Genomic DNA, 25785 nt, shown 5'->3' with positions numbered 1-25785 from the left:
CTAAATCCCTGCAATTCATTCTGTTTTGCATTGTGTAATTTCTTAGCTATCCTCCCTAATCCCTTTCTATGAGGAGTCTGTCAAACATCCTTTCTCACTCTGATTCTAATCATCGGTTCTTGTCTAGCTTCTCCTCTCCTTGCTGTCCTTTCTTCCCATCCACTTGAGTGTCTAATGCTCTCCACCACTCCTTTGCTTGACTGACTTTTCCTTCTGTTCGCTTCTTCTCCTTTTTTTCCCCTGCAGGTGTCCGATGATTCATCAGATTCCCCAGAGCCGGGGCCGGTCACCTGCATGGAGCCGTTCCTGGTAAGGAGGCTGTCGTGTCGAACCGTCCAGCTGCCCCCTCTGGCCTTCAGACAGGCAGAGCAATACTACTGTGATCGCAAACCAGAGCCAGACACAGTGACAGTGCCACCACGGCCCACCACACTGCCACTACGCACCCCACCACTCATTGCCATCACCTCTGCTGAGACTAGCAGGTAGGGGTGGCTGTGTGTGTGTGTGTGTGTGTGTGTGTGTTTGTGCTCACGTACAAATGTATTTAATGGAATGAGTAATTAGAGTTGGGGCAGTTGAGTGGAGTGGTTTGGTGGATCGATAGTCATCTGTAGTGACTAAGGCCACATCCCCAGCTAAGTGTCAGACTCTGTGATCTGAATGCAACATTTGTTGTCTGTAAGGGCCGCAGGAAGGAAAGCAGAGGCAAATGAAGTGATGTTGTGTTCAAGACATGTATCAGTGATGTTGTTTTTGGTTAGTCTTCATTCCCTGCCCCTAATGTGCATGTTGTTGTTGTTTTTTTTTTTTTAATCATTATTATTATTTTTAGTAGTATTTTTTAAGATTTGTATACATTATCTCTGACTGACTACAGGCTTGAGGGAGTCTGACACAGGGAATGTAATTTACCCTCTGAGAAATGATCAGCAGGATAAAAGCAGCCAGTCCCAGAAAATTACACTCTAGAATTGGCATTGATTCTTGTTTTAACAAAGGTCCAACCTTTACCACCAAGAGTATATACAGTTCACACTCTGAATTTGATGAAAAACTCTTATGTGATTATAAACAAGTCTTTTTGAAGTCAATTTTTAAAACTGTGCAGGAACCAAACTTTTTTCATGACAGAATCCCTTTTGTCAAATGCAACATACTATATAGCAGGAGGTATCTCAAAACGTCTGAGATTATAGCAACTAGCTGCGTATTACTGCACAGCAGGCACTGTCAATGGCAGGCCTTCGAAACATTTCTGGTGGCCCACGATGCGATTAAATGCATGCGTTAAATTTGGTCCACTTCCAATAGGCCTACAGTTTTAAACCAGCCTTCATCACACAGTACTTTGCTTGGTAAGTATGGTAAATAAAGTAAGAATAGTAAATATGCCCCTTCCAGGCTAAGCTGTCAAGTTAGGAATGGTTGTGTGGCAATTTGCAAGACAGATTACATCTTTGTTGCAGGTACGTTAGCTGGCTAGTGATGGAGGAGCTGGGGCCACTGTGCAAAAAATGTTGTGTCAGTGAGGAGAAAAGGACGTTTCAGGAGACATGGAGACAATACTTTGGTGGCATTCTGACAGAATCCGGTGATTTACCGCAGCATTGCCTGGCAGTGTGGGTGTGTCACTACATAGCCTGCTTGCATTCCAGCAAAGGTTGAGCTCCTGTGTCTTTTTGCCAGTTCACCCTGCAGTATGTACCACTGGCACCCTGCTGAACTCTTCCTGACTACCCCCATTCAAAATAAATGGGGGTAAAGTGTTTCTGCTGGACTGCAGGATCCTGTGTGGATGACACTTTGTTGTACCTCAAGGGCCACATTAAGTGATGTGCCTAATCTGCAAGCGGGTGAATGCAATGTGCAAGGAGTTTAACATAAAACTCCATTTTGATACCAGTGATAAAATGTATGACAAGTTCATGGGCGAGGAGTGCACAACTAAGCTTGAACAATTTAAAAGAGGGTTAACTACCCAGAATTCAGTTTTCAGAAATCTGTTCAGTTTTAGCCTCATTAACTACAAATTGTTTTTTAATTTTACATTTCCTTTGTCATTAAAACATCTACAAATGGACAAATGTGAGTTTTTTTCTCCTCCCGTAGCATTCAGACTGTTAAAGAAAATACTTGTTTTGGGATTTTTTTTATTTATTCTGTTTTTCTTGGGTGGCCCTCAGTTCAATGTTGGTTCCCTAAATGGGCCCTGAATTATCAAAACTTTGCTATGCTGTATCAAATATGATACATGTAGTTTGCACCGTTATTTTTGGTGGGCATTCGCAATCTCCCACATGCTTGAAAAACATGAGCGTGCAACACCTAAAGCAAAAATCACACCCAATTCTCTTTCTCAAGTATCTGACATCACAGTGACAAAGTGCCTCAGAGGCCCTGCCAATCATGGTTTTCCCCAAGCAAGCTTATGATCAGAGGAGAGGAGATGAAATGAAGTTTGGCAGAGACAGATGCTAAATCACCGAGCAGCTTGACTCGTTGAGAAGACAGGGAGACTCCGAACAAAATACCAAAAAAGATGGTACAAAGACCAAAAGGCGAAGTCATAATTGTACCTACTGAAGGGTTTGGACAGAGATTACATTTTTAGTTCAGTACTGGAACATATCTGTCAATAGAAGGGATATATATATTTGTTTGGTTATAGGTCATGGTTAGATGTTGTAAATGAAAGTAGATGATAGTGTTTACCTGTGAATCAAAAAGCAAACGAGTGCCGCTTTTCTGTCGTGTCTTTGATCGTGACGACATGCTTGAGAAGGCTCTATCTCTGACTCATCAACAACTTGCTATCTGCATTACACTGTCCAGCGGCTCGGCATACACCACAGGAGGAAAAAAATGCATCACCTCACTCTTTTATTCCTGCATGTTCCTGTCGTGTCCCTCTCTCCCGCTGCCAAGGATGACGGGGCCTGCAGTGTCTCACAGAACGAATAAACAATGGGGGGTTGAGCAGCTTATTAATAAAGCCTAAGTTTGTTAAAGGACTTTAATCAGAAAATGTGTTACAAGACAGCGTGAGCAGACTTTAAACAAGAAGGAAATGTTTAACTTTTAGACTTTTTTTTTATATAAGGAATGGGAAAAGCTGGCATGCAACGCAGTACGAAATTACATCTTCGGGCAGATACACTAAGTGACTTTTATGGCAACTCTGATAGGCAGCCGTGGCCAAGAAATACTGCTTTAATCACAGAAACACCTTGATGCCAGGAAACAACTGAATATATTTTTAACCCTGCTTCTCACACTGTTGTCTATAGCTAGTGGCACTGCTCATCACCATCACCCAAAACAATGCCTACTGTATCACCACTGTTATATGGAGAGAAACTGCCATTCATCACCAAGATACATAGTCAATACTGAATAATTGCTTGCGGTATTTGTGATAAGGCCAAGTAAGTGTCAGGCATCTGATGTAGAGGCAGCCCATCCCACCTCAGTAATTGTCAGCGAACTTTAGTTTAACTTTAGAAAAGGGCAGCCTATTCTCATGTGGATAGTTTTTGGCACTCTTTGAAAATTCAGATTTTACATTGGTTGGTTAAATGCATTGGGTGGGTAATTTGAAACGGGAAATGTCTGATTATGTGATGGAAGACAAAGGCAGGACAGATCTGTCATTCTGCTCTATTTCAGAGCGTCCTGCAGATTATATTCAATGGCTATGATGTCATTGCTTTTTCCTGTCTAGACAGCTACAGGGCTATGGAGCAGAAACCCAAAAGCAATAGTTTTCATCTTTTGTTGTCTTATTCTTCAACTCTATTGCCAGTAGCACCAAGAAAACAACATGATGTGAAAAAATAGGCTAGGTGTTTTATTGCTCAGTAAAGAATATGCTCAACGACATCTGTAGCTTTGATTACTTAATTGTTTTATACTATCATACTTAGCCCTTTCTATTTCCAAAGAAAATGTATACACTAACCATGAATTTGGGAAATTTTTCTTGGTGAAAAACGGTTTGAGATGAGCACGTTGTACTATTACTCACTTCAAACTGCAGCCTAGTTCAGTCATGTTTTCAACTTAGCACCACATTGAGCAAATTTCCTAGGTGTCATAACAGAGAATAAGTATAAGCAATTTCTGAGTAAAAATGGACTGCAGGGAGGAAAATGTGTGATGGGGAGAATTTTAACAAAGGCCATACATCTTAACTTTGCTTCAAGCTTGAGTCATCTATAATTCAGCACAGTGGAGGGAAAGAAATACAGTTGTGAAGCATTAAGGATGGAATACATGCAGCACGACTTAAATGTTCAAACTGCAACTTTTGAGTGAGTTCGCTGACACTAACTTTGTGTGTGTATGTGTGGCTAAATGAGAATATGTGCAATAGTTCTGCACCAGCCAGCTCATAAGCAGCACACAATAGTACACTAGTTATTCATTTACCTCTGCAATGTCAACAAAGTAACTCCAACACAAGCATACTCCATATTGAAGGACACTACAAATGCTGGCATTTATTTATAATCCTTGCTCCAGTAATGAGCAAAGCCTTTCTCTGTACCTCTAACAGCTCTGGCTCATTGCCCCGTTAGAGACTTTGTAAGCTGATATACTTAACAGCTCTGAGTGCCTCCACAATACATACAGCCCAACACATGTTCTACAGTTACGGTTGTGTCAGCAAAGGCTACTTATTGTCCATCCAGATAATTTATGTGATTTGGTGAGGTTTCCTCTCTGTATGTATCTACTCACCCCAAATTCATCCTCTTGTGGGGTGGACAGATAGGGTTTGGAGCTGAATAGTTCCCATGAGACTCTTCGCTCTGAGGGCTATGGATTATATCATGTATCTGCATCGTTGTTTTTGGAAAGAGCTGTTGCTGTTGAGTTTTACTCATGTATATTTTGATGGTTTGAGCTACAAAACAATATCCATAGAGCCCATTTGCACTGGGGTGCAAAGACAGTCTGGAAACCTCGCCAAATCACACAGAAACTATCTGGATGTGTAGATTGTACTAGGTGGTAGTGGGAAAATACATGTTTTTTTTGTATTTTGAGTGAACTGTGAACTTCCTCTAACTGATCAATACTATAATTTGGATGGATAACACAATAATAGACTGCCCACTAAGTCTGAAGCCACCAGAAGTGGCTAAGCTGCCAGACTGATATGCCCAAAGGAAGCAGAATATGTGCCATGTAAGGTGTATTGATCTGCCATTATTGTAGGCTGTATAGATTGTTCAGGTTTTCCTATTTAATAAGGCTGGACAATATATCTATAGGCTATCATATCAATATAGTGATATAAGATGAGATATCATCTGACATTTTGGATATTGTAATATAAGTGTTGGCATTACAGTAAACGCATGCGCTTTCTGAACTTAATAGACTGCTCCAGGCATTCTATTATTTACCTGTATCTGCTTGGTCATCGAATCCACATTACTGATTATGGTTTATTCAAAATCTCACTGTGTAAAAGCACCATCCCTTCAATATTGTCACAAAATCAACATAAACGTATTCAGTCAAAATATTGTGATAGTTGATTTTGTCCATATTGCCCAGCTCCACTGTCTAATGGTAAATGCAGTATTCACAGAACATCTCATTCATTTTTAAACAAAATAAGTTAGCATAATTTAGCAGCTAGGCTAACAGCCAATGAGCTCATTCACTACTATGGGACTAACTTAGATCTTTGCATACAGCTAACAAGCAAAAAGGGAGTCGTTTATTCACTGTGTTACATGTACAGTTTGGTTTTGCTCTGTCGGTGTAATGACTGGGGTGACAAGCCTTGATGAATAAAGGTAAACTAAAAATGCAAGGTGTATTTTTGTCATTTCCTTCAATAATATTCATAGCTGAACAGCTGTGAGTATTAGCTGTGTGTGACTCATTGGTGTGTCATGATGAATGGGAAATCATTACAAGGAGAAAACTTCAAAAGAGGTTGATAGAGCTATTATAGATTAAGTGATAATAATACCTCTGTGATAAAGAGTAGGGTGCACCAGTATGGCATCACGGTGGCTTCTCTGTTTATTACATCGTCAGCAATACAGTTTTTAATTTTAGATCAGTGCTTCCTGCCCGTGTTGAACTACAACACCATTTTTGGTTGAAGTTTTGCATTGATTGAGAACTTCTGAGAGTTTTACCTGCACTACAGATCAACTTTTTTTTTTTTAACTGAAGTACAGTCAGGGAATATAACTTTTTGGATATATTTGTGAAGTAAGCACAATCAGTACTGGGTTGTGCTGACAAACTAGCTAAAAGGTGAGCAAAAATGCTGTCATGATAATAATAATAATAATAATAATAGTAATATTAATAATAATACAAAAGCAGATATTCTCCTATGTTGTTGCATTTATCTAAACTCAGGGGCATTGCACCAATATTTGGGCAGTACCAAAATACAACATCTGCACAAGACCATGATATGAGAAAACAACTAAAAATTGCTTGTTTTTTTTTTTAAAATAATGTCACACATACAAAGATTACAAGTCTTTACTAATTTTGAAATATGAATTTACTCAATCATTGCCAAGCTAACAATCTAATACTAGATAAGAAACTTGAATGATCCCTGCAGGGAAATTGGCCCGCTGTGGCAGTAAAAAGTGTGATTTAGATAAAAACAATATCAATCTAATTGATTTGAAAGCAACAAACAGAACATGATGGAGATTCATTGTCTTTGTTATGCTATTAAAGAACACCTATTGGCTTAAAAGACCTTTTCATGTCGTGCTGACTGCTGACAGGATTTACAGATGTTTGCAGCTCACAAAATTAGGAATTTTACTGCCTAGTGGAAAGCATTCAAGGTGTGCAAATGTGCATCAATCCACAATATATTGTTCCAGTGAAGGTCTCACTGCATGTTGGGATTCACTCTGGCCCCTCAGTGATTTTTAACAGAAGTCAGCGGGTATGGAAAATGAATGAATAAATGAATGAATGAATCAGTGACTGTATGGAACAGATTGCATCAGTACTCATTACTCAATATTTAAGTTTGGTAAATGAATCAGTTTCTACAAGTCCATACGTCAGTCGCTTATATGGAATAGCATTTCTATTCTGGTTTTCATTTTGCTCTGTATGATTCCCCCACCCAGTGTCTAAATTACGCTTAGCCTCCACTTCTGCTTTCAACCAACTAGTTTCTCAGAAGATTACATTCCCTCTGTTGGTGCAGGAGAAATTGCATTCCCCATCTAGTTAGGTTTCATAAAACTGGGCTTGAAAGTGTCCGAAGAGGAATGAAAGAAAACGCCCCTTCAGTGGAACACAGCACACAAATTTACCAAATGCTGTGGAAGGGAGATGTAATAGTTGATTGGATTTTTGCACTGTGCTCTATTCCTTGGTCAAAGCAGTGCAGCTGTATGCCCTGTAAAGACCCTCAACAACAAACAACAAACCATATATCCTGATTCTGTTGATATTTTACTCCAATGCTTTGTTTCAGAGAGTTTGATGTTCCACTGAAGACATATTGCATACTTGAGACAAAAACTATTTATTTCCTTTTTAGCAGAAACCCCTTTTCTATTTTGAAGAAATGGATCATAAAAGTGGTTCATGTTATTACATTTGGCTACCTGGTTTCTGCCCTCTCCCACGTCCTTTCACTCATGGAGGATTCAGAGGAGGTGCCTTGGGGTGGGTCTCTCATGTTTAATTTATCGTGTTGTTTCCTATATTTCGTGGCTGCTGGATCCTGCAGAGGACTTGAGAGGGGAAGAACTGTTGAGACTGCCTTACCTCATGTCTGGTTTTACGCATAACGTGCGTAAAGTTACTGTACAACCGCGGGGCTTTGTTGAAGTTTGTATAATTCGGGAGAGATTATCCGCTCTTGTGGACTGTCCTGTAAATGCTGAATATTTCGAAATATCCGAAACCCTGCCGCAATCACACAAGCACCTTGAATGGGCGTGCACGGACAGAAAAAGGAGTATTTGGAAATCAAACTGAGACAGGTTCTCCTCCTATAGCTTCACTCAGGGATACTTTTCCTTTCCAGCGGCAGTTTTAGGGCTCCGATAAGTGATGAGTAAATGGATTCAGTTATCTTGGCTACGTCAAATCTGTTTCTGCAAGGCAATAAAGATAATGTTAATGGAGTTAAACTCATCACTTATGAGCTCCACAAAAACAAACACCTGGACTTTGAGGCACCCAGCGCAACTGTAAAAACAAAGTAAAAAACTTGTAAAATAGCTTATAATTTTATCTTTTGTTTTCCAAAAACACTTTAACCGAAAGCTGTAAAGTAGCCCCGGGTAATTTACATTTGAAGGTTCTTCGTCTAAGTGATAATTTATCTACTTATTTATTTATTTCAAAACAACCGTGGCGAGGATGGACTCTACCTGTGGCAAAGTGGGAACGGCGCCTGTGGTCGCCGGTAGCGGAGCCGGTGGAGGTGCAAAAGCGCCCAAACATCTGTGGAGGCAGCAGAACCAGGCGGCGTTGTCTCCGCTCCACCACGCGCTGGTAGTGCGCAAGAACAACCGCGTGAGACAAAGAGGCTTTTCGGACACAGAGAGGTACCTCAGCCCGAGGAACATGGACCGGACTTACGCAGTGGACACGGGGCATCGACCCGGCTTGAAGAAATCCAGGATGTCGTGGCCGTCGTCGTTTCAAGGTCTCCGACGGTAAGGGCAAAGGGAAAGTGTTTTCTCTTCTTTTATGTCCTCGACGAAGATGGGCGTTGTGTGAATGACTAACGCGCCAGAGCGGAGAAGTGTTTGCCTCGAATTTACTGCTAACTTTCAAGAGCTAATACTACATTTTGGCATATGCTCGACTCGCATGTTACAACACTTTGGAAGTATTTATTCTAGCCCATATAGTAACGTCATTGTAAATAAATGGTGGGTAAAGTACGACCTCCAGGCGGGGACCATCGCAAAACAAACAACCGTTAATAAATAAGGCATAAAACAGTTACATTTTCAGATAAGCGTATGCTGCCCCGCTCTTTATATCCTCTTTTCCTAACTTAAATAATTCTGATACGCCTTACTGTAATGTAGCCTATTGGATTTAGCTCATAAAGGTCTATGTCAGCTAAAAGGTGGGTGAAATCCTCAAATAAAAAGATGAATGAACTCAGTTTAGGGGGTTTTACGCTCCACTTCACCCACACACCCACAAGATGAGGAAAAGTGATAGGGCTAACTGAGTGCTATACAATTATCAGGCTCCATGGTTATGCTTATATTTGGGCTAATTACGTTAGGTTGTTAATCAGTGACAGCCTGGCCACCTGGCACTGGAAAAAGACACAAGGCACACAGACAGAGGTAGACTAAGTCTTGTGTAGAAAACTGATGAAAAAAAAAGGTAGGCGTTGACAAAAGGCTTGGCACTGGCATTATTCACATGAGGTGAGTTGTGAGCAGATACAGACAAGCACATCATTCCCTGAAGGGGCTCCCTGTCTGGTGATTTTCATGGATGTAATGAATATGGCACGTTCTTTTTTTTATTGCAGTTTTAAGATCACTAATGAGCACTGCTAGGAGTGAAATTTGAAGCTGCTCTCCATCTCTCTCTCTCTCTCTCTCTCTCTCTCTCTCTCTCTCTCTCTCTTTCTCTCTCTCTCTCCCCCCTCTCTCTTTCTTCCTCTGTGTGCGTGTGAAAGAAAGAGAACCTGTGTCCGTCACGTGAAATATGATGACCATATTCTCTTGGATGACACTTGAATGTGCCTATAACCACATGCAGAATCATGACTGTGGGTGGATAATGTTCTGTAGGCATGACAAAGATTGGCTGGTCAGATGTTGCCTGCTCATAAGCAGAATGGCTTAAAATGACAACAGTAGTGCTTGCAATAGCAACACCTTTGATGATGCTTGCTTGCATATAGACAGCACATTTACACCACAAAAGCAGCTCCACAGTCAGACACCCTGGGTGTGTGGGGAAATGTTTCTGCTCTAATTACTCACTTGTGCTGGGAAGTAAGGAAGAAAAAAAAAAAAAAACAGCTGAAATGAAATCTGAGAAGGTCGCCTCAGCTCCCGGTCTTAAGTGTCTGTTGCAAATGTAATATAAGTTTCTGCCCCTTGCATGGTGCTTTGCTTTTTTGTTGTGTGTTTTCTTTTTTTTTGCTTTAGATATGAGTGATACTTGCCTGCGAGGCCAGCCAGCTTTAGAACGTGCATTGGCTTTTCTCGGCAGCAGACAGAATGGTCCATGTCAATATGGCAGAGCAGTCACACAGAGGAGGAATGACTGAGAGGGAGAGAAAGGAGAGAGAGGCAGGGAGAGAAGGAAAGAGAAAAGTACAGTTGGGAGTGACATTATGATGTGGTGAGTTGAATGGAAAAAATTTGCTGTTAAAAAGGTGCACATAAAATGTATTTGAATAGGTGAAATGTATACTTTTCATAAGATATGTTTAGGCAGTGCACCTACAATGCATTTTCAGTGTGTGCAAAAAGCATCATTTTTTCGGGATCAGTCAAGAGAAGAAGCATTTATCACACATGTCGAGAGGTTGACTATGCATTAGTCACAATATACTTAAATTAGGGTAACCGTAACAAATCAACTTTCACAAAGAAGGCCAATTAAGTAGCAGCATATTATACTCCTATGGTGAACATAGACACTGAAGCAGCTAATCTATGGCTATCTGACTGGTGAAGATTGTGTCCCTCCTCCTCTACGTAATGCTAATTAGCATCCTTAGTCAGACTTTTCTGTCACTCTGCAGCCTACACAGCATTGCTGCATAAGACAGTGTTATTTACATTTGAGGCATGTATTTGATAGCATTTTCAATTAGCGAGGCATCAGCTAAGCTGGGAAAACGCAGAAATCAAATTATTGCTGCAAAACAGATAAACAGATAATGGACAAATGCACCTGATGGGAGCAGACACATATAAACCAAGAGAGAGGAAAAAATGCAGTGTCTGAGGCAATTGTTCTGCAGAAGCCTAATAAGAACAGCCACCCTCTCAGCAAATAGCTACCATTCGTATGTATATATGGAAAGATGGCAACCCTTTCCTCTGCGGACTTTAGATGCTGCTCTGCTTGTGTCATGGCTTCTTGTGTGAATGTGTTACTCTGCAGCTGGTCTGGCACAAGGCCCAGCAGCCCGAAGGTAAAACACATCACCTAAATGTGTCATACCCTCGGCTGGGCCTGGACACTGCTTTAAGGCTTCTTGGAGACCTCAGGAAGAATCTGGAGCATCCTCTGATTAGGTGATGGCATTTCTGCCATTCCTCTCCTGCTGTTTGCCTGTTCCTGCCGTTGCGACATCTTGGAGTGTGGTGGGGGGGGTGTGGGTCTTTTTCTGTAGAGATGTCAGTGTAGGGGACAATGATGATTTCTCTTTTACTCTTCTACCAATCACAGTAAAGACTGGAATTTCACTGACTGGAAAACTAAATAAAAAAATGTGGAAATATTTGAGAGGGGAAGACGGTGGAGGGTGTTTAGGCTTCATCTGGACATTTTGTCCCCTCAGTGGCAGAGCAGAGATCGCAGCCCCACCCCTTCACTCTTGGCTGTACTTATGAGCACTGATTTTCCTCCAGTCAGCCTCATCCACCTACTGCGCCTGCCATTGCCAAAGAGAGCTTTTTAGCCAGTATGAAGCGTAACCCCCAGGCTAAGTCACTAGATCCCATGGGTGTTAGCGAGCGGAGTGGGCAGTGTCATTGTGTGTAAATGGCTATATATAGCCTCAGTTACAGTCATACTGCATAAACCGCTACAGCACTGGCATGACACATGTATATGGCCATACTCCCAGGCATGTGAAAGACATGTCTGGAATATGTTAATGAATACATCATGGACATGATACTAAACTTTCCATTAGGTCAGCATCAGATATCATCTAGCTTGGATAATGAATTGGGTCATGCCGAGTCATAATATCTGCCTCCTACACATTTTGTACTCTGTTACTGAATGAAGAATGAGTATTACAGAATGGAAGGCATCAAGGACTGATGAGTATGTTAATGCTATTTGTTTGCCGTCTATTGACCTGCTTGCTCAGGCAGAAATAGGTGTATCGAGTATTTTTGTTTTTTCCAGACCAACACTGTAATTAAGCTGGGCTTTGAAAGAAGAGCATATGCTTTAGGAAGTTATTGATGCTGAAAATTGTGGTGGGAAGTCAATTTAGTTTGTTAAATATAGACACAAATCACAGATGTTTGGGAGGAAGCCAAATGGTCACCTGCTTATGTAACTTGCATGTTATGGGACCGCAGGCCTGATGATTGGCTCTTCACATATAAAGCTGTGCCATTCAGTTTATAAACACATCATAGGAACAGTGATGCCTACAAATATTAACACTAAGGATTCAGTGTTACATAGAGTAACTTTTGTCTATACACAAAGCATCTAAGAGTGATGCGTGGTTTTGATTTTTGTAATTTTGTGTCATGGATGCTTGCTATTGGGCAGTGATCAGCGAAGTTTTGAGGAAAAATCCATTTCCATGTGATGGCTTTCCAGAATCCATTAGAAGCATGTGCCTGTAATGGATTCAGTATCTCCAAGCTGCTTTAGGTTGAAGTTGTTGTGAAACCACTAATGTGATTATTTCATCCTTGGGTAAGAGTGAGGCATGAAAGGGTTTTTAGGTTTGGAGAGAGCTTATTGACTACTTTCAGTGTGTTATCCTGATTCAAAGGCACAGCTGAATGAACTCTGAACTTTCACCCCCTAATCACGTCAATAGCATTTGGACAAGATTTGTAATTTGTGAAATGAATGGTCTTAATTAAACATTTACTCTAATTTCTGGTGCCAGGCGCTACATATTTGCTTTCAAACAATTGTCTAAAGATAATTAAAACTCTTAATTCTTAATTCTTAACCGTAATTTGAGATGGGCACTTGAGGCCTGAGATGCTAGTGCAGTACCGACCTTGTTTGTCTTCTAATTTTTTGTATGCTGTCAGAACAAATCCCTTGCGAAAGTGGCTCAGAAAGTTGTTTTTGCATTGGGTAGATGTCACGGTGAAAGCGAGGCACCATAATAAGTACTGTGTGTAAGAACTCCTGATATGTATCAAACTGGCACAGTTTGAGGAGAATATATATTGAAGGTTGAGCAGTTTCTGCTCTTCTTTTGTGTATGGTTAAGTGATCATTTTCTTTCACTGACAATTTAGCAGTAGCAGTACAACACAGTTTCATTTATTGCTGGCAATTTCAGTGTCAAACAGAAAGTGGTAGCAAAAATTGCTTTCATTGTTTGGAGGTTAAGATAGACAGTTTTGAGGATAACCAGGGGAAAATGATTTGACATTATCAAACTATGATCATTTGATATTCACAGTGTTTTGCTCAATCAAAACTATTCATAGAAAGGAAAAAAAAAATATGTTTTTGTTTTGAAAGTGGAATTGGATAGTGAGGCTGTTATGCCCTCTGCCAGTGCACATAATGCTTGGAATTAGGTGGGCTCACAACAAATCAATATTTGATATAGGCATGCCTCATTATGCAGTGGGGCTAATAAACAGACTGAATGGAACTCTGCTGAGAGAACATATTCTTCTCATGCTTAAAAACAATGACCAGACAATGACCAGCTGGACCCACAGGGCCGTATATGGGCCACTAGCCTCAGGAAAACAAATTTTCTGAGCAGAGGGAGACGGGATGTGCTGAAATGTTGGCATCAGTAACAGAAACCAGGTCACTTCACAGCTCTAACTCTGGCTGGGAATTAGAGAGGCTCTAGCCACTCATCCAAACCTTAACACCGGGAACAGAGAAATGTTTTTTATATCCATCCACCAGCTCATTTTCCTCACAGGTCATCAACAGGGCTAGCAAGATGTTTGAGAGCTGGTTTTGAAGGACAGCCCAGCCACAATTGGAGAGGCTGAATGCCAAAGCCTCTTTAGGTAGCCTGTTCAACTAGCTTTACATGGGGTGTTTTGCTGAGCTGATTGCTGGCCGTGCTGTACGGATCACATCAGACTTAACAGGCGGATAAAGACTCTACCTGAGTTAGCGGCTGGTCTGCTCTGGTCTCTGATAGCTCTAAGAGAGACAGTATAGAGACTGATTCATGAATAATTCATCTATTCTAGCTGTTAAATGGACATCTGTATGAAAGCTGTGGGGATTAAAACAGAAATCTCTTGACTGTCTGCATGCATTACACTTTGAAATGCACGTGGTCTTGTTAGTTAGTGACAGATAGCGAGCTGGCAGAATGGAGCTATTAGCAAGCACCTGCTGGAGGAAATAACCATAAACAACCTGACAGCCAGTTGCAGGACTCCCAGGATCAAGCCCTAAGAAAGAGGGCTGTTGTGGGAGCTGTCAGTGATGCTGGGCTTTAAAACCTATACATGGGGCTTGTTTTTTCTGATTTTTCTCTCAGGCCTTGATTATTCTTTTGTCCGTTGGCCAATTTTCTTTCCTTTTCTCTGAATCAGTTGTTCCAAGATATTTTCCCTCCTCCCAGGTTCACTGACACAAACCTTTGTGCACACTGACAGATAAGAACATAGATATGCACACTGCCTCATACTGACATATCAGCTATTTTTCTCCTTGTTTTCCTCTTATTCTGTCTCTCTATCTCTGCCTTTCTTTTTCGTGCTCTCACTCACTCGAAGGCTGTCTATAGCTATTGATTCCTGTTCCTCCTCCAGTACCTTGGTCCAGAGTGATGTGCCTCTTAGGCTTGCATCTCCAGCCTCCTCTGTCAGCTTTCATCTGAAGACCTGCCACACATCTGCGCCAGCATGTTTTGCTCATGAAACGTGAAAGTAACCCTGCAGTGAAGTGCACTTCCCCTATTTCAACGGCCATCCTCCCTTTCTCCATCAGCACTGGAGGAGACTCAGTGGATGAGCTCAGTAAATTATTGCCATCACTATCTTCATTTTAAAATCTCTATTGATTAATATTTTCGATCTAAATTTCAATTTTATCTAAATAAAACTTGACCTATAATGTGATTATATTACAAAAACAAATAACAGCATGACTTGCAGCATATTGCCATCAGTTTTGCCACTGTTTTTTTTTTATATATGTCTTGCCTGCAGAAACACAACGAAATACAGTTTACCTTTTTGCAGTATTTGGCCAGATATAGAAACAGCAGCACATTAGTAGATATGTATGCATAATGCATGATTTATTGGCGCTGTTGGGGAGTTGGAGTTACTGTGCGAGGGAAAGACATAATCTGCATTTCACACTCTTCGTTGACTGCCACCTAAATACTTGCCTGAATTGAAAGCTCATGTCATAGACTGTTGGCAATCTGTATTTTATAGGGAACGAGCATCATTTGACAATGACAGCTAATGCAACTAATGGTATGTTTGGGTCTCACATATGGAGACAAAGAAAGGTGGTCACCACAAGATGTACAATGTTGTAACAGTAACAGCCTTTTTGTCTTTTTTGTTGATAAAAAATATGTTTACACAAAAAGCAGTTAACAAGGGAACCCCTCTGAAATGGCCCACTGTTACATCACAAACAAGACTGCTATGTGCCAACTGTAATTATTGTGAGTGATTGACCCATCGTCACAAGGTTTTGGCTGTGTTGTTTATGTATAATGTAGATTCTGATATCTTGTATTTTCACCATTTGTTCTCTAACAACGATTGTCTGATAGAGCATAAATTGTGAGTTGATTTCATGTTACTGTGGGAATTTGATTGCCTAATAAATCTGCCCAGGACCATTTGCTCATTAACAGCAGATGGATTTCATAGGAGAGCCATGGGGGAAGAATGGAGAGGCTGGTCTTGATGGCTCCTATTTCAGAGCCATTAGTTGAACTCTCTAGATAATGTGGTATCCATTGGAGTTACATCATCATGAAAGACCCTCAGCTGTGCATTAGATATATCTGGCTTGGTTCATAACTTTCATATGTGTCGTATGAGCTGTTTTATACAACTGTGTGCAGCAGGTGAATTTCTTTCATTACAGCCTGTTTCTCACTTATTCCTCAATTACTTTTGTGATATCAGGGCTCCAGATGGTGGCTGTAATGTTCACCGATGCATGTAACTTTTTTATTTTGCAACTAGTTTTTTTCCTGCCAGTTGCCAGTGGTGACCGTCCCCCCACAAGCAAAAGCAAAACAAAAAAACAGCATCAAGCTTTAATTCTGTGCTTAGTACTCTCATCTCCTGTGTCTTGTTGCTTTACTATACTATCGTGTGCACTCCCATACTGTCCTGTCCACAGTCACTGACTTGTACAGAGATGAACTGAAGCAGCAGGTGATTTGTAAAATAACAGAACAGATTAACACAATATTTTACTGAGTATTAGAATTTGAACAGTGCTAACTTCATCGATGGCCTTGAATTGAGTGGTTTTGTTTTTATTTTTAAATCCAGCCATTTTTGAAAGTTGTCACAGTGCTGTGATAGGTAACGTGCCTGGTGTACCTAACTGCTTAGCAAGCTAACAGCAAGGATCGACAGCTGACAGGAAAACTAAATGGCCAAATAAAAATTATCCGACTTTTTCTCACTCCATGCTTATCCAAACCCTGCCTCCTCTACATCAGATTAGAGTGTGGATACCCGACCCGGGCACATCAGGACCCACCGGGACCCAATGGGTCATTTCAGTTAAAAATTATGGATTTACTGTCTGTCCTGGGCAACTTCCTGTGTACTGAAGGCAACATGTAGGCTGTTTCAATGTAAATCTAACCTAGTGATAGAGGACAGGCACAATCTTGGGCTTGGGTCCGGTTTGGACACAAAAACAAGAATGCGTGTTGGGTTCTAATCGGGCTCGATTACTAAGCTCTCAGCCTTGGGTTAGGTTTGGACAAAAACTCTACAACATATGCCGATGATACTGAGAATGACTCAGTCAGTCAAAGTTCTCAGGTGCAATCATCTGAGCTGGACTCTGCGCAGCTAAATGAGTTTCACGTGCTCGCGGCTCCCCACCCTGCAAGACAGGCTAAATTATCATTGCTACAGGAGTTTACATTACACATTACAGGAGTTACATTATGACAAGGGGAAAATGCAGTGCACCATTTGTGCTCAAGCAGGCATCAAACATTTGCAGTATTCATATTTCAGTGTTTTATTTATTTTACTATTATTTCGTACAAGACTAAGTGCAAAAGACTGCCGACAATGGGAGGCAGAGCAGACCAAAGGAGATAACAGATAGGAGAGAAAACACAGTGTGAAGAAGCCCTGAGAGAACAGTGAATCACATATTAAGTGAGAGTACATGTTTTTCTTTACTTCACATGTGACATGCTGGCTTCTAAAAAGTTTATTTCGCTCCTAAATATTTTGGTCTAAGTGCCAGTGCCTCCAAAATATATATATATTTTTTGCCTTGGATATTATTTGCATATGCTACTCCATGTGTCACTTTAGGCAGTATTTGTGTTTCAAAAGTCAAAGGTGACCAAATCTATCCATAAAGCTGTGACTTCTACTGTTAATTTGAATGTCAAAACTTTATGGCTAGTTGTATAGTAAATTAGATTTATTACATATAAAATAATTTCCTTCTGTGTGAGGTGAATCATAATCTGCTTTGATTCTTCCTAAATGTATTCACAGAAGGTCAACTTGCTCATTTGGGAAATAGTCGCCATGGCTACATTAGTTAGAGGGGTGCACTGATTTCATTAGTGACGAGATCTCATGAGGATGCTTTGAGGACAGTGAGCAGAGTGCAGAGAACGAGGATTGTCAGGAGTGTTAGAGGAGAGGAGAAAGGGAAGTTGCTGTGTAAAGTGGTTTTCAGAAACTCCTCACTTGTTACCCACATTGTGAAAATATTCAAAACGCTTTTCTTAGAATGTTTTATCAAATTTATCAAAATGCTTCATTGATATGGTATCATATTTTAGGATGTGTGGAAAGAGGGGCGAGATGGTGGAGGTAGATGTCTTTGACAACATCTTATGTTTCTGTGCCCTACCTTTGGGTTCTCACCCAGATTTTAGTCATTGCTGCACTATCCATTTTCCTCCCACAATAGGATCAGTTCTAATAGACTTGGCTAGGTGTATGAAACCTGATTTTGGCCACACTCAAGACCTTTCCAGATCCATATCTGTCAACAAGCTCACCTGGCAGTGGGTGGAAGCATAAGCAGCTTGTAGCCTGACAACATGAATACAGCAGTCATTTCCTGCTGCTTGTGCTATACATAAGTACTGTGCTTTCTGCCTCTGTAAATGCACAGTGAGGTGTGGGTATACAGGAAAAATACAATAGTCTCTTACAATTTTGCACCTGTGTTTTCCCAAATGCACCGCTGATCAAAATTTCTGATGTGTGGAGGGCGTTTATGTGCACTGAATAAAAGTGGCCAACTTATGCCTTTACCCTACCCTCCTAAAAGTCAAGGATCAACTGTTACACATCAGAAATTTGTATACGTAGGGCCACAGGGTAGAGTATTGTTTAGGATTCCACAAAGCAAGGTGGAATTAGGCCTATGTATTTTAACCACTGCTCCATTTGTCTCTCAGCTCACATACTTATTCAGTCTGGGCTATGAAATCAGACATGCAACTGAAATTGTCCTCAAAACCTGTTGGTATTCATGCCACCGTTACAATGGTATACTTGACAAATCTGTTCATCATTCCATAAGTCCATGCTAAAAAATGCCCATGCAGGCTTCCAGCAGACATGGATCTAGTACAGGGAGATAAGAATTAAATGTTATATATTGATTGATTGATTTTCTTTTATTTAAGTGTCATGCTTCAGTTTCAGAAGCCCAGTCCATATGGACTTACAAGACACTGTTGTACACATTACAAACCATGCTCAAACATACAACAGCAACAACAACAAAATACGCATTAGAATAAGTCAGGAATACAAAGTCAAATCCAAATCCAGGCACTTCCAAAATATATGCCCCACAGGTTTTGCATTAATTAAACAAAATGTGCTGCCTTCTGTTCCAGGCCTTAGAAATAAAATTTGCAGTCTTAAATACTTCAGCATTAAAGAGCCATTTCAGTTTCTCGCCATCATCTACCGAGAATAGCTCAGGTTTTTGGTTTTGCATGGCCTCAAATAAAGGGACCCTCAAGTCATCATATAGGGTACAATAAAACATAAAATTAAATTCATTTTCAACATCTTTTAAATCACAAACATTACAAATCCTGCTCTCTTCAGGAATAGTTGTGAACCGCCCTACTTCAATGGCCAGGGGCAGGGTACCACTTCTCAGTTGGGCACACAGTGACCTCTGGCTTCTAGTTAGAAAAGAAGTGACATAGGGCTCAGGATCAAAACAATCCTTCATCTGAACATATGATCGAAGCTTGGGCTTCAGCCAGATGTCATTTGACCATTTTTCTTTAAAACTGAGAAACAGTCTCTGCTTCAACATATTCACATCACAGCGAAGCCTGTTGTGAAAAATAGAAGAAAGGTCTGCTTCCCTAAAGATAGAGAGGACTTCCATTATCCAAGGATGACTGTGAGCCTTATCCCAATTGAAAACCTTTTTTGATAACCTACCCTCTGGCATATCAATAAGGCGGTTCCACAGTCTAACCATTTCTCCTTTAAATTTAACTTCCACTGGTTCCCAACCCATGTCACCCTGTACTGCAAGGATAGGAGCAAAAGCATGTACTCCAAGGAAACATTTAATAGCTCTGTTTTGAACAGAATTTACTTTTTTGGCATCCTTATAACCCCATACTCCAGCTGCATAACAAAGAATTGGGCTCACACATGCCTCATAGAGCTGTGAATATGTTGAATAGCCAATATCTTTACAAAATTTCGTTTTTACTGATTGTCGACAGCCCTTCCCGCAGAGTCCGCCAATATTCCCATCCCCTCGTCATAGGTCATAAATTCAATTGAAGTAAAACCCAGATATTTATAAACATTAGTAAACTCAAGAGGCAGAGCGCTAGTGAGGGGCGATATGGACTAAAAATTTTATCACGATAATTTCTGGCATTTATTGCGATAACGATAAAAGTGACGATAAAAAATATAAAACAATTCAACTCCATCTTTTTGACTACAAATCTATCACCGCATTCAGTCTTGAGAACCCCACAAATACTGCTCAAAAATAATACTTACTGTAGTCAAATACGCTACTAAACTATACCAATTATGTTTAAGTAGTACACCTGTACTGCATCCTTTGTAATCACCGCTTTTTTGCAAACTTTGCATATGACAGATGTTTGCTCCACGTCAGACTTACTGTAGCCAAACCAGTTCCAGATAATCGAGCTGGAGCCTCGTTTAGCAACGAGCTCTTCGCTATCAGCCCCGCCTTCCGCCATGCTTGTTATTGTGCTACACGTGTGAGCTGCCGGCTGCCAGCGGCGAGTGCGTTGCGCACGTAATTACGTCATCAACAGGAGTTTATCGTTATTATCGCGAGATGACATATTCTTACCGTGGGGAATTTTTTTGACGATATATTGCAAACGATAACATATCGCCCATCCCTACAGAGCGCCAAATGAAAAGTTATACGGTGATCTTACTGTACCCTTCTTTCTAAAGTGCATAATTTGAGTTTTACTTTGGTTAATCAGAAGCCTCCATTTAGAGCACCAGAGGTCAACAACATCCAGAATTGTATTTCAATATTGATATTTATTTATATTAGATTTTTCTTGATATTGGTACATTTTCTCCAAACACAACACAATAAGAGCACAGTTTTTGCTGGGAAAAAACAGGTCACGTCTCTACTCCACAACATACTTGGGGGAGTGGAAAGGTTTATAGCATTGTCATTGTTACTTAACAACCATCGTGTGTTCTTCAGCTGAAACTCTGAAACCACATCATGGCTATGCAAATGTCATAACCTTTCTTGGAAACTAAACTCTTGCTGGCGTCTTGACTTCTATGCCCTCTCTTGTTTCACTCTGTTTCTCATGCACACTCACAGACAGGGCTCAGACTAGCTACAAATGGACAGCGTTGCAGTCAGGTAGCTGTTATTGTATCTGTCAAAAGCAGACTGAGTCAGTGCAAAATACACTGATGGCAGAGAGAAATCGTGGTGCTGTCCGATGTCAGAAGTTGCAACCATGTGAACTTTTTTGCACCGTAATATATGTAATTATTAGAGTTGCAGTTGAGCTCTTTTTTCTAAATGATGATTATTTTTATTGTTATTTTTTTTTTGTTGTTGTTGTTGTTGTAATTGGTATTATGTGTAAGGTTTCATGAGGTTGTAATGAACCACAGAGCACTTTGTAGCCAGCTGTTACTAGCTCAGCCAGTTGCCGACTAATGGTCCTGCATCAGGGTTTTTTACACTGGCAACGAAAATCACCTGGCCTTAATTCATTTTCAGTGAGAGGCGAGCAGAGGAGCAATGCAGGGCCAGTGATGCGGGTGGAGTGGGATGCAGGCTTGTCCTACTAAAAATGTAGAGCCCATACTTGTGCTAATGCCCACCTCCTCAAACAAAGTTGACTCATCCTGAACTTTTGACAGTCTGGCACGGAAATCACTGAACCAGTTGACCTGTCAGTGTCCACCAGATACTTGGTATGTTCTGTTATGTCAAGGTCTACCATCAAATCACCAAACTCACATCTGTAAGCCAGCACAGACACGCTCTCCTGCTCCCATAACTCAATAATAAACTCAATTGCTGATCTCCCTCTCCTGTTTGATGGGCTACACAACTGGCTGCAGTGTTTACTTTGCCAGCAGGCAAATTTGTACATTTGTTACACATTTTAGACATTTTTTAGGAAGCATAATGTTTGTGCTGCTTTCGGCTCTAGCGCCCCGGTTGTTATGGTTATAGCGCGTGGACCTGCAGGTCAGCCCGCTGTAATTTATTCCTTCACACAACATGTTAGGGCTGGGTGATACAGACAAAATAAAATATCTCAATATTTTTGGCCGAATACCTCTGTCAATATGGTGATGATAGAGCACGGATGACTGCTGGTGCTTTCATAATATGTTTACATACAAAGGTTTTGAAAGGCAGTCATAAGTAATTTGGATATGATGACCAAGCAGCTAACCAACCAGGATTTCCAGGTTGGTTATATTCAAACAGATTTATTGTCTCTATTATTGTATTGTATTTTTGCACTGCATTTCATTCCAAAGAATGGAAAGAGAACAAATCCATGAATGAACTTTTCAGTTTTCTGTCTGGTTGCTGCCTAAATAGGAAGCAATGGACAGAAAGAAAGGAAATGACTTGGTCTGAATTATTTTCCCTTATTGTACAGATACATTGAAAATAAAGAAACAATGTTATTTCATTTTTCATATTGTTGTTTAAAATATGTCTATCCTATCAAAGGTCTTATCGGATGTAACACCCAGTGCTACTTGAATGCCGTAGCTCTCCAGTGCCTTTGTGCTATATTGTGAATCTGTGGCTTTATAGTTGTCAGCTGCACAGCACACAAATATAACATAGAGTTTGTGTGCAATAATGAGTGGTATGGCCTCCAGCATATTTCCCCTGAGCCATTATTTAATGAGACTGCTGGTGTGTCCGTCACCTTTAATCACTGTTTGTTCTTTTGTCTGTAGCCAGGTCCGTCCATGATGCACTGTTAACTGGGTCAGGCTCAAAGAGCAAAGGACTCTCCTCCACTGTCAACCTTTAGTAACTTCCTAGTGGTCCACTTGGTTAGAGTGCCTGAAGACTTAAAAACTTCTTTCAAAGCAAACGTTGGTGACATCGATCAACATTGGTTAGGATTAATGTGCTCATTTTCTGATTTTTATGTTTTTGTTGACAGTCATGCCTTACTCCCTGTTTCCATCTGCTTATTGCCCTGATTTCTGAATTTGAGACCACCAAAGAAAGGATAGAAAACAAAAGAGGTGACACTTGGACATTGTCTGTCAAAAGCCACTACTGTACATTCTTGGCAGCCCACTCTCTCTTTTCCTCTGACCTTTCTTTTTTTTTTATGTGACTGTAGTCTTGCTACTTTCTGTTTTTGTAGATCTTGATCTCTTCGTCTGGCCTTTATTTCACTCACTCCCTTACTTTACTGCCTATCTTTGCCCCTACCTTCTATCTCACATGCTGCCCCCCACACACTCTCTGTCTCAGTCTCTTTTCTCTTGTTTGCTCTCACTTTCTCTCACCCTCTCCCCAGGGAGGAGTTGTGTATATGACTGCTCACCTGTATTCTGGTGTTCCTCTGCTCCCTGGTGTCTCTGGGCTGCTGCCGTTCTCCAGCGATAAGTCGAGCTCCACAGAGCAGAACGGAAGCAGGATTTAATTCCCTCCAAATACACAACTGCTGTGTACCGCTGGCCCTACGCCACCACACAACCCAGATCCATACAGGCAAATTGAAGGTTAGGAATTTGTAATGAAAACATGCCTTCCAGTGTTGACATGGATATCAGCGAGGAACTGAATTCATGTGGAAAGTTAACTTGGCTTGCTTCTGTGTATTGCATAGTTTTAAAGTTGTGGATATGCTTTAACAGAAAACAGTTGATGATATATTTAGTGTTAACCACTAAACTTTTTGCCTCAAGGCAGCAAAGTGTATTGTTAGTCCTGCTTACCCATATCCTGCACAGTTTGACAAGTTCATGCCCTAGGACTTATCCCATGCCAACATTCATCCTAATGAGCTGGTGAAATCTGTGAGTTAATCTAGCACTACAGGCTACATAGAAAATGAAGCAAATGTTAAAATTTCTACATCTAGCCATCTGTCAGTGTACAAACCAGCTGTGTGTTGTTTCTCAGCTGTTTCGTCTCCTTCCAATAGCTCCAGCATGGTATTGTCTTACAACACCTTTCGCTTTGCTTTTTCTTTCTGTTTGTACTGCTTTCCTCCATGGTTGTTGTTGCTATGACTTCTGCCTCTATAGTCCAGCAGAATAGCTAAAAAAATTGCAAAATTTGTCCACTTTGCGATAGAAGTGTAGAAATTTGCATGTCTGATGTAGTGCCCTTTTAAAGGTCATTTCCAAAACAGCACTTAGCAGTGATGACACTTTTAGGAGTGGCTCTCCACTTATACACTAACATGTTACATGTACATGTTTGTCTTGATGTAGCCAACCAATTTATACCCAAATAATGAGCTTCTGAGGCTGGTTTTATGTTTTATTTCCACTAAATCATGTAAAATCTGCAGATTTCATTTATATTACTTCACATTTGGGATTTCACAAAAGGTAGGTGCAGCGTTCTAAGAACCCAGTGACATTCTCCAAAATTATCTGCAGGTTTTTTTAGTCCAGTGATATGAGTGTGTCAGTCTCATACTACAGCCTTCAGGACTTAAAGCCTAATCATAATAGACAGACCTGATCTCACTTCTGGTCACGTCCAAAGCAAATGGTATACACCTCCAAACACACTGAACATCAATGAAACGATTTCAGGCGAAAGTGGGACTCAGAAAATAGCTCATATATATTAGTTGTACATCATGTTTTTTAATACTGGATTCTCAATTCTATTCTGGTTAACTCTCTGCATACTTAAAGTCTCTAGAAACATCAAACACTAGTATATCATATGTGGTAGTAACCACAGATCAGATTTACAGAGCACTGGGAAGTTCTTCAAATACTTTAACTTTTTCAAACCTCATAATATGCCACAAAATAAAGTAATTTGTTTGTTACTGATAATTGTGTTTGATTACTTTAAATGTCTTAACCAGAGCCTAAATTGGGGTGATTCAAAAGTAACAGTATCTGCTTTCTTTAATGTATAATGTCTCGTGTGGTGCACTGAATTTCATCCATGGACTGGTACTTTGCTCACACATGGAAAAGCACCCACCTTGCCTAATCTGATCACTGCTGCTATCACACATAAAGCAAATATGGTAGCACACAGCAGAGACCTCCCAGTAACTCAGCACTTCACACTGCTGCTCCCCAGGCATACATACAGATCCCTGTGATGCACGGATACTTGAACCCCACCCCCATTTCCAAAACATCCAATTTGTCTGACGGTTTTCTTGTCATAAACCATTAATTTAGATTCTGTCTCCAGATTACTAGAGATCGATTTGAAGGTCTAACTTTAAGATTTATGTTATTTTCAGGTGAATGCCAGCGCAAACTGCAAACATAATGACATTTAAAATGTCACAAAGTGCCTCTTAACAAATTTGGCTGTCTTTCTACAAATCCAGAGCAGGGAGGGGATGAGGTGCTCATGCTTATGATATTCTGGGTTAAAATTCATTAGATATTAAATGGATTGAGTTCAATATCTTTAAAAAATAAATTATATCAAATGTGTCACTTTTTAGATTTAAATAGTTAAGATTTTCTACATTGTGCAGTGTGATATGTAGGCCTGGGATTCTGTCGTACATACCATTAAAGAAATGGAGAGTTTTCACAATATCAAATTTATGCTTTTAGTTTTTTTTAAGATAATCACTGGACCGGTGACAGTTAGCTTTGTCTCCAAATGTACAACATATTTTGGTCTTTCTAAGTGGTCTCTGTGGGATACATCTTGTCTTTACCATCTGGTATGAATAGTGGAAGTGTGAGAGGCTCTCTCTGCAGATGTCTGTTACTTGACTTGTAACACACTAATGAGAGCGCTAGCTGGATTAACTGGCTCCTTGGATCCTCCCAAGCTGGTTGATGAAAGCACAGAGGATCTGCTGTCTTCTGTAGCAAGCAAAACACATGGAATGAGTTGACGTGTTGCAGAGATGTAATTCTGTGATGTGCATTGTTCCACATGGCTTCGTGTCACACTGATAGGAATGAACATGTTTGGAATTCA

The 25785-nt window shown here is 40.5% G+C and overlaps 1 protein-coding gene and 1 long non-coding RNA gene across 3 annotated transcripts in view; one reads left to right on the top strand and one right to left on the bottom strand.

The window, feature by feature from the left end:
* Positions 1 to 25785, top strand: part of pde4d (phosphodiesterase 4D, cAMP-specific) — a 179962-nt gene that overhangs the window by 15436 nt on the left and 138741 nt on the right. The window contains exon 2 of one of the 2 annotated variants that reach the window (XM_030059826.1): positions 247 to 485. In XM_030059826.1, the coding sequence (XP_029915686.1) occupies positions 247 to 485 (239 nt within the window). Of the gene's footprint in view, positions 1 to 246; positions 486 to 8370; positions 8685 to 25785 lie in introns of those variants that run through there. The other variant, XM_030059824.1, reaches the window with a different exon arrangement.
* Positions 7604 to 8681, bottom strand: LOC115365080 (uncharacterized). Its single transcript, XR_003928748.1, has 3 exons — positions 8608 to 8681; positions 8397 to 8517; positions 7604 to 8117 (listed from the first exon to the last, which is right to left on the bottom strand). It is a non-coding gene; the product is annotated as an uncharacterized LOC115365080 (long non-coding RNA).

The sequence above is a fragment of the Myripristis murdjan genome, chromosome 9 (genome assembly GCF_902150065.1).
Source record: "Myripristis murdjan chromosome 9, fMyrMur1.1, whole genome shotgun sequence".
NCBI lineage: Eukaryota > Metazoa > Chordata > Actinopteri > Holocentriformes > Holocentridae > Myripristis > Myripristis murdjan.
The sequence above is the reverse complement of the archived record's forward strand: the minus strand, read 5'-3'. Positions and strand labels throughout refer to the sequence as shown.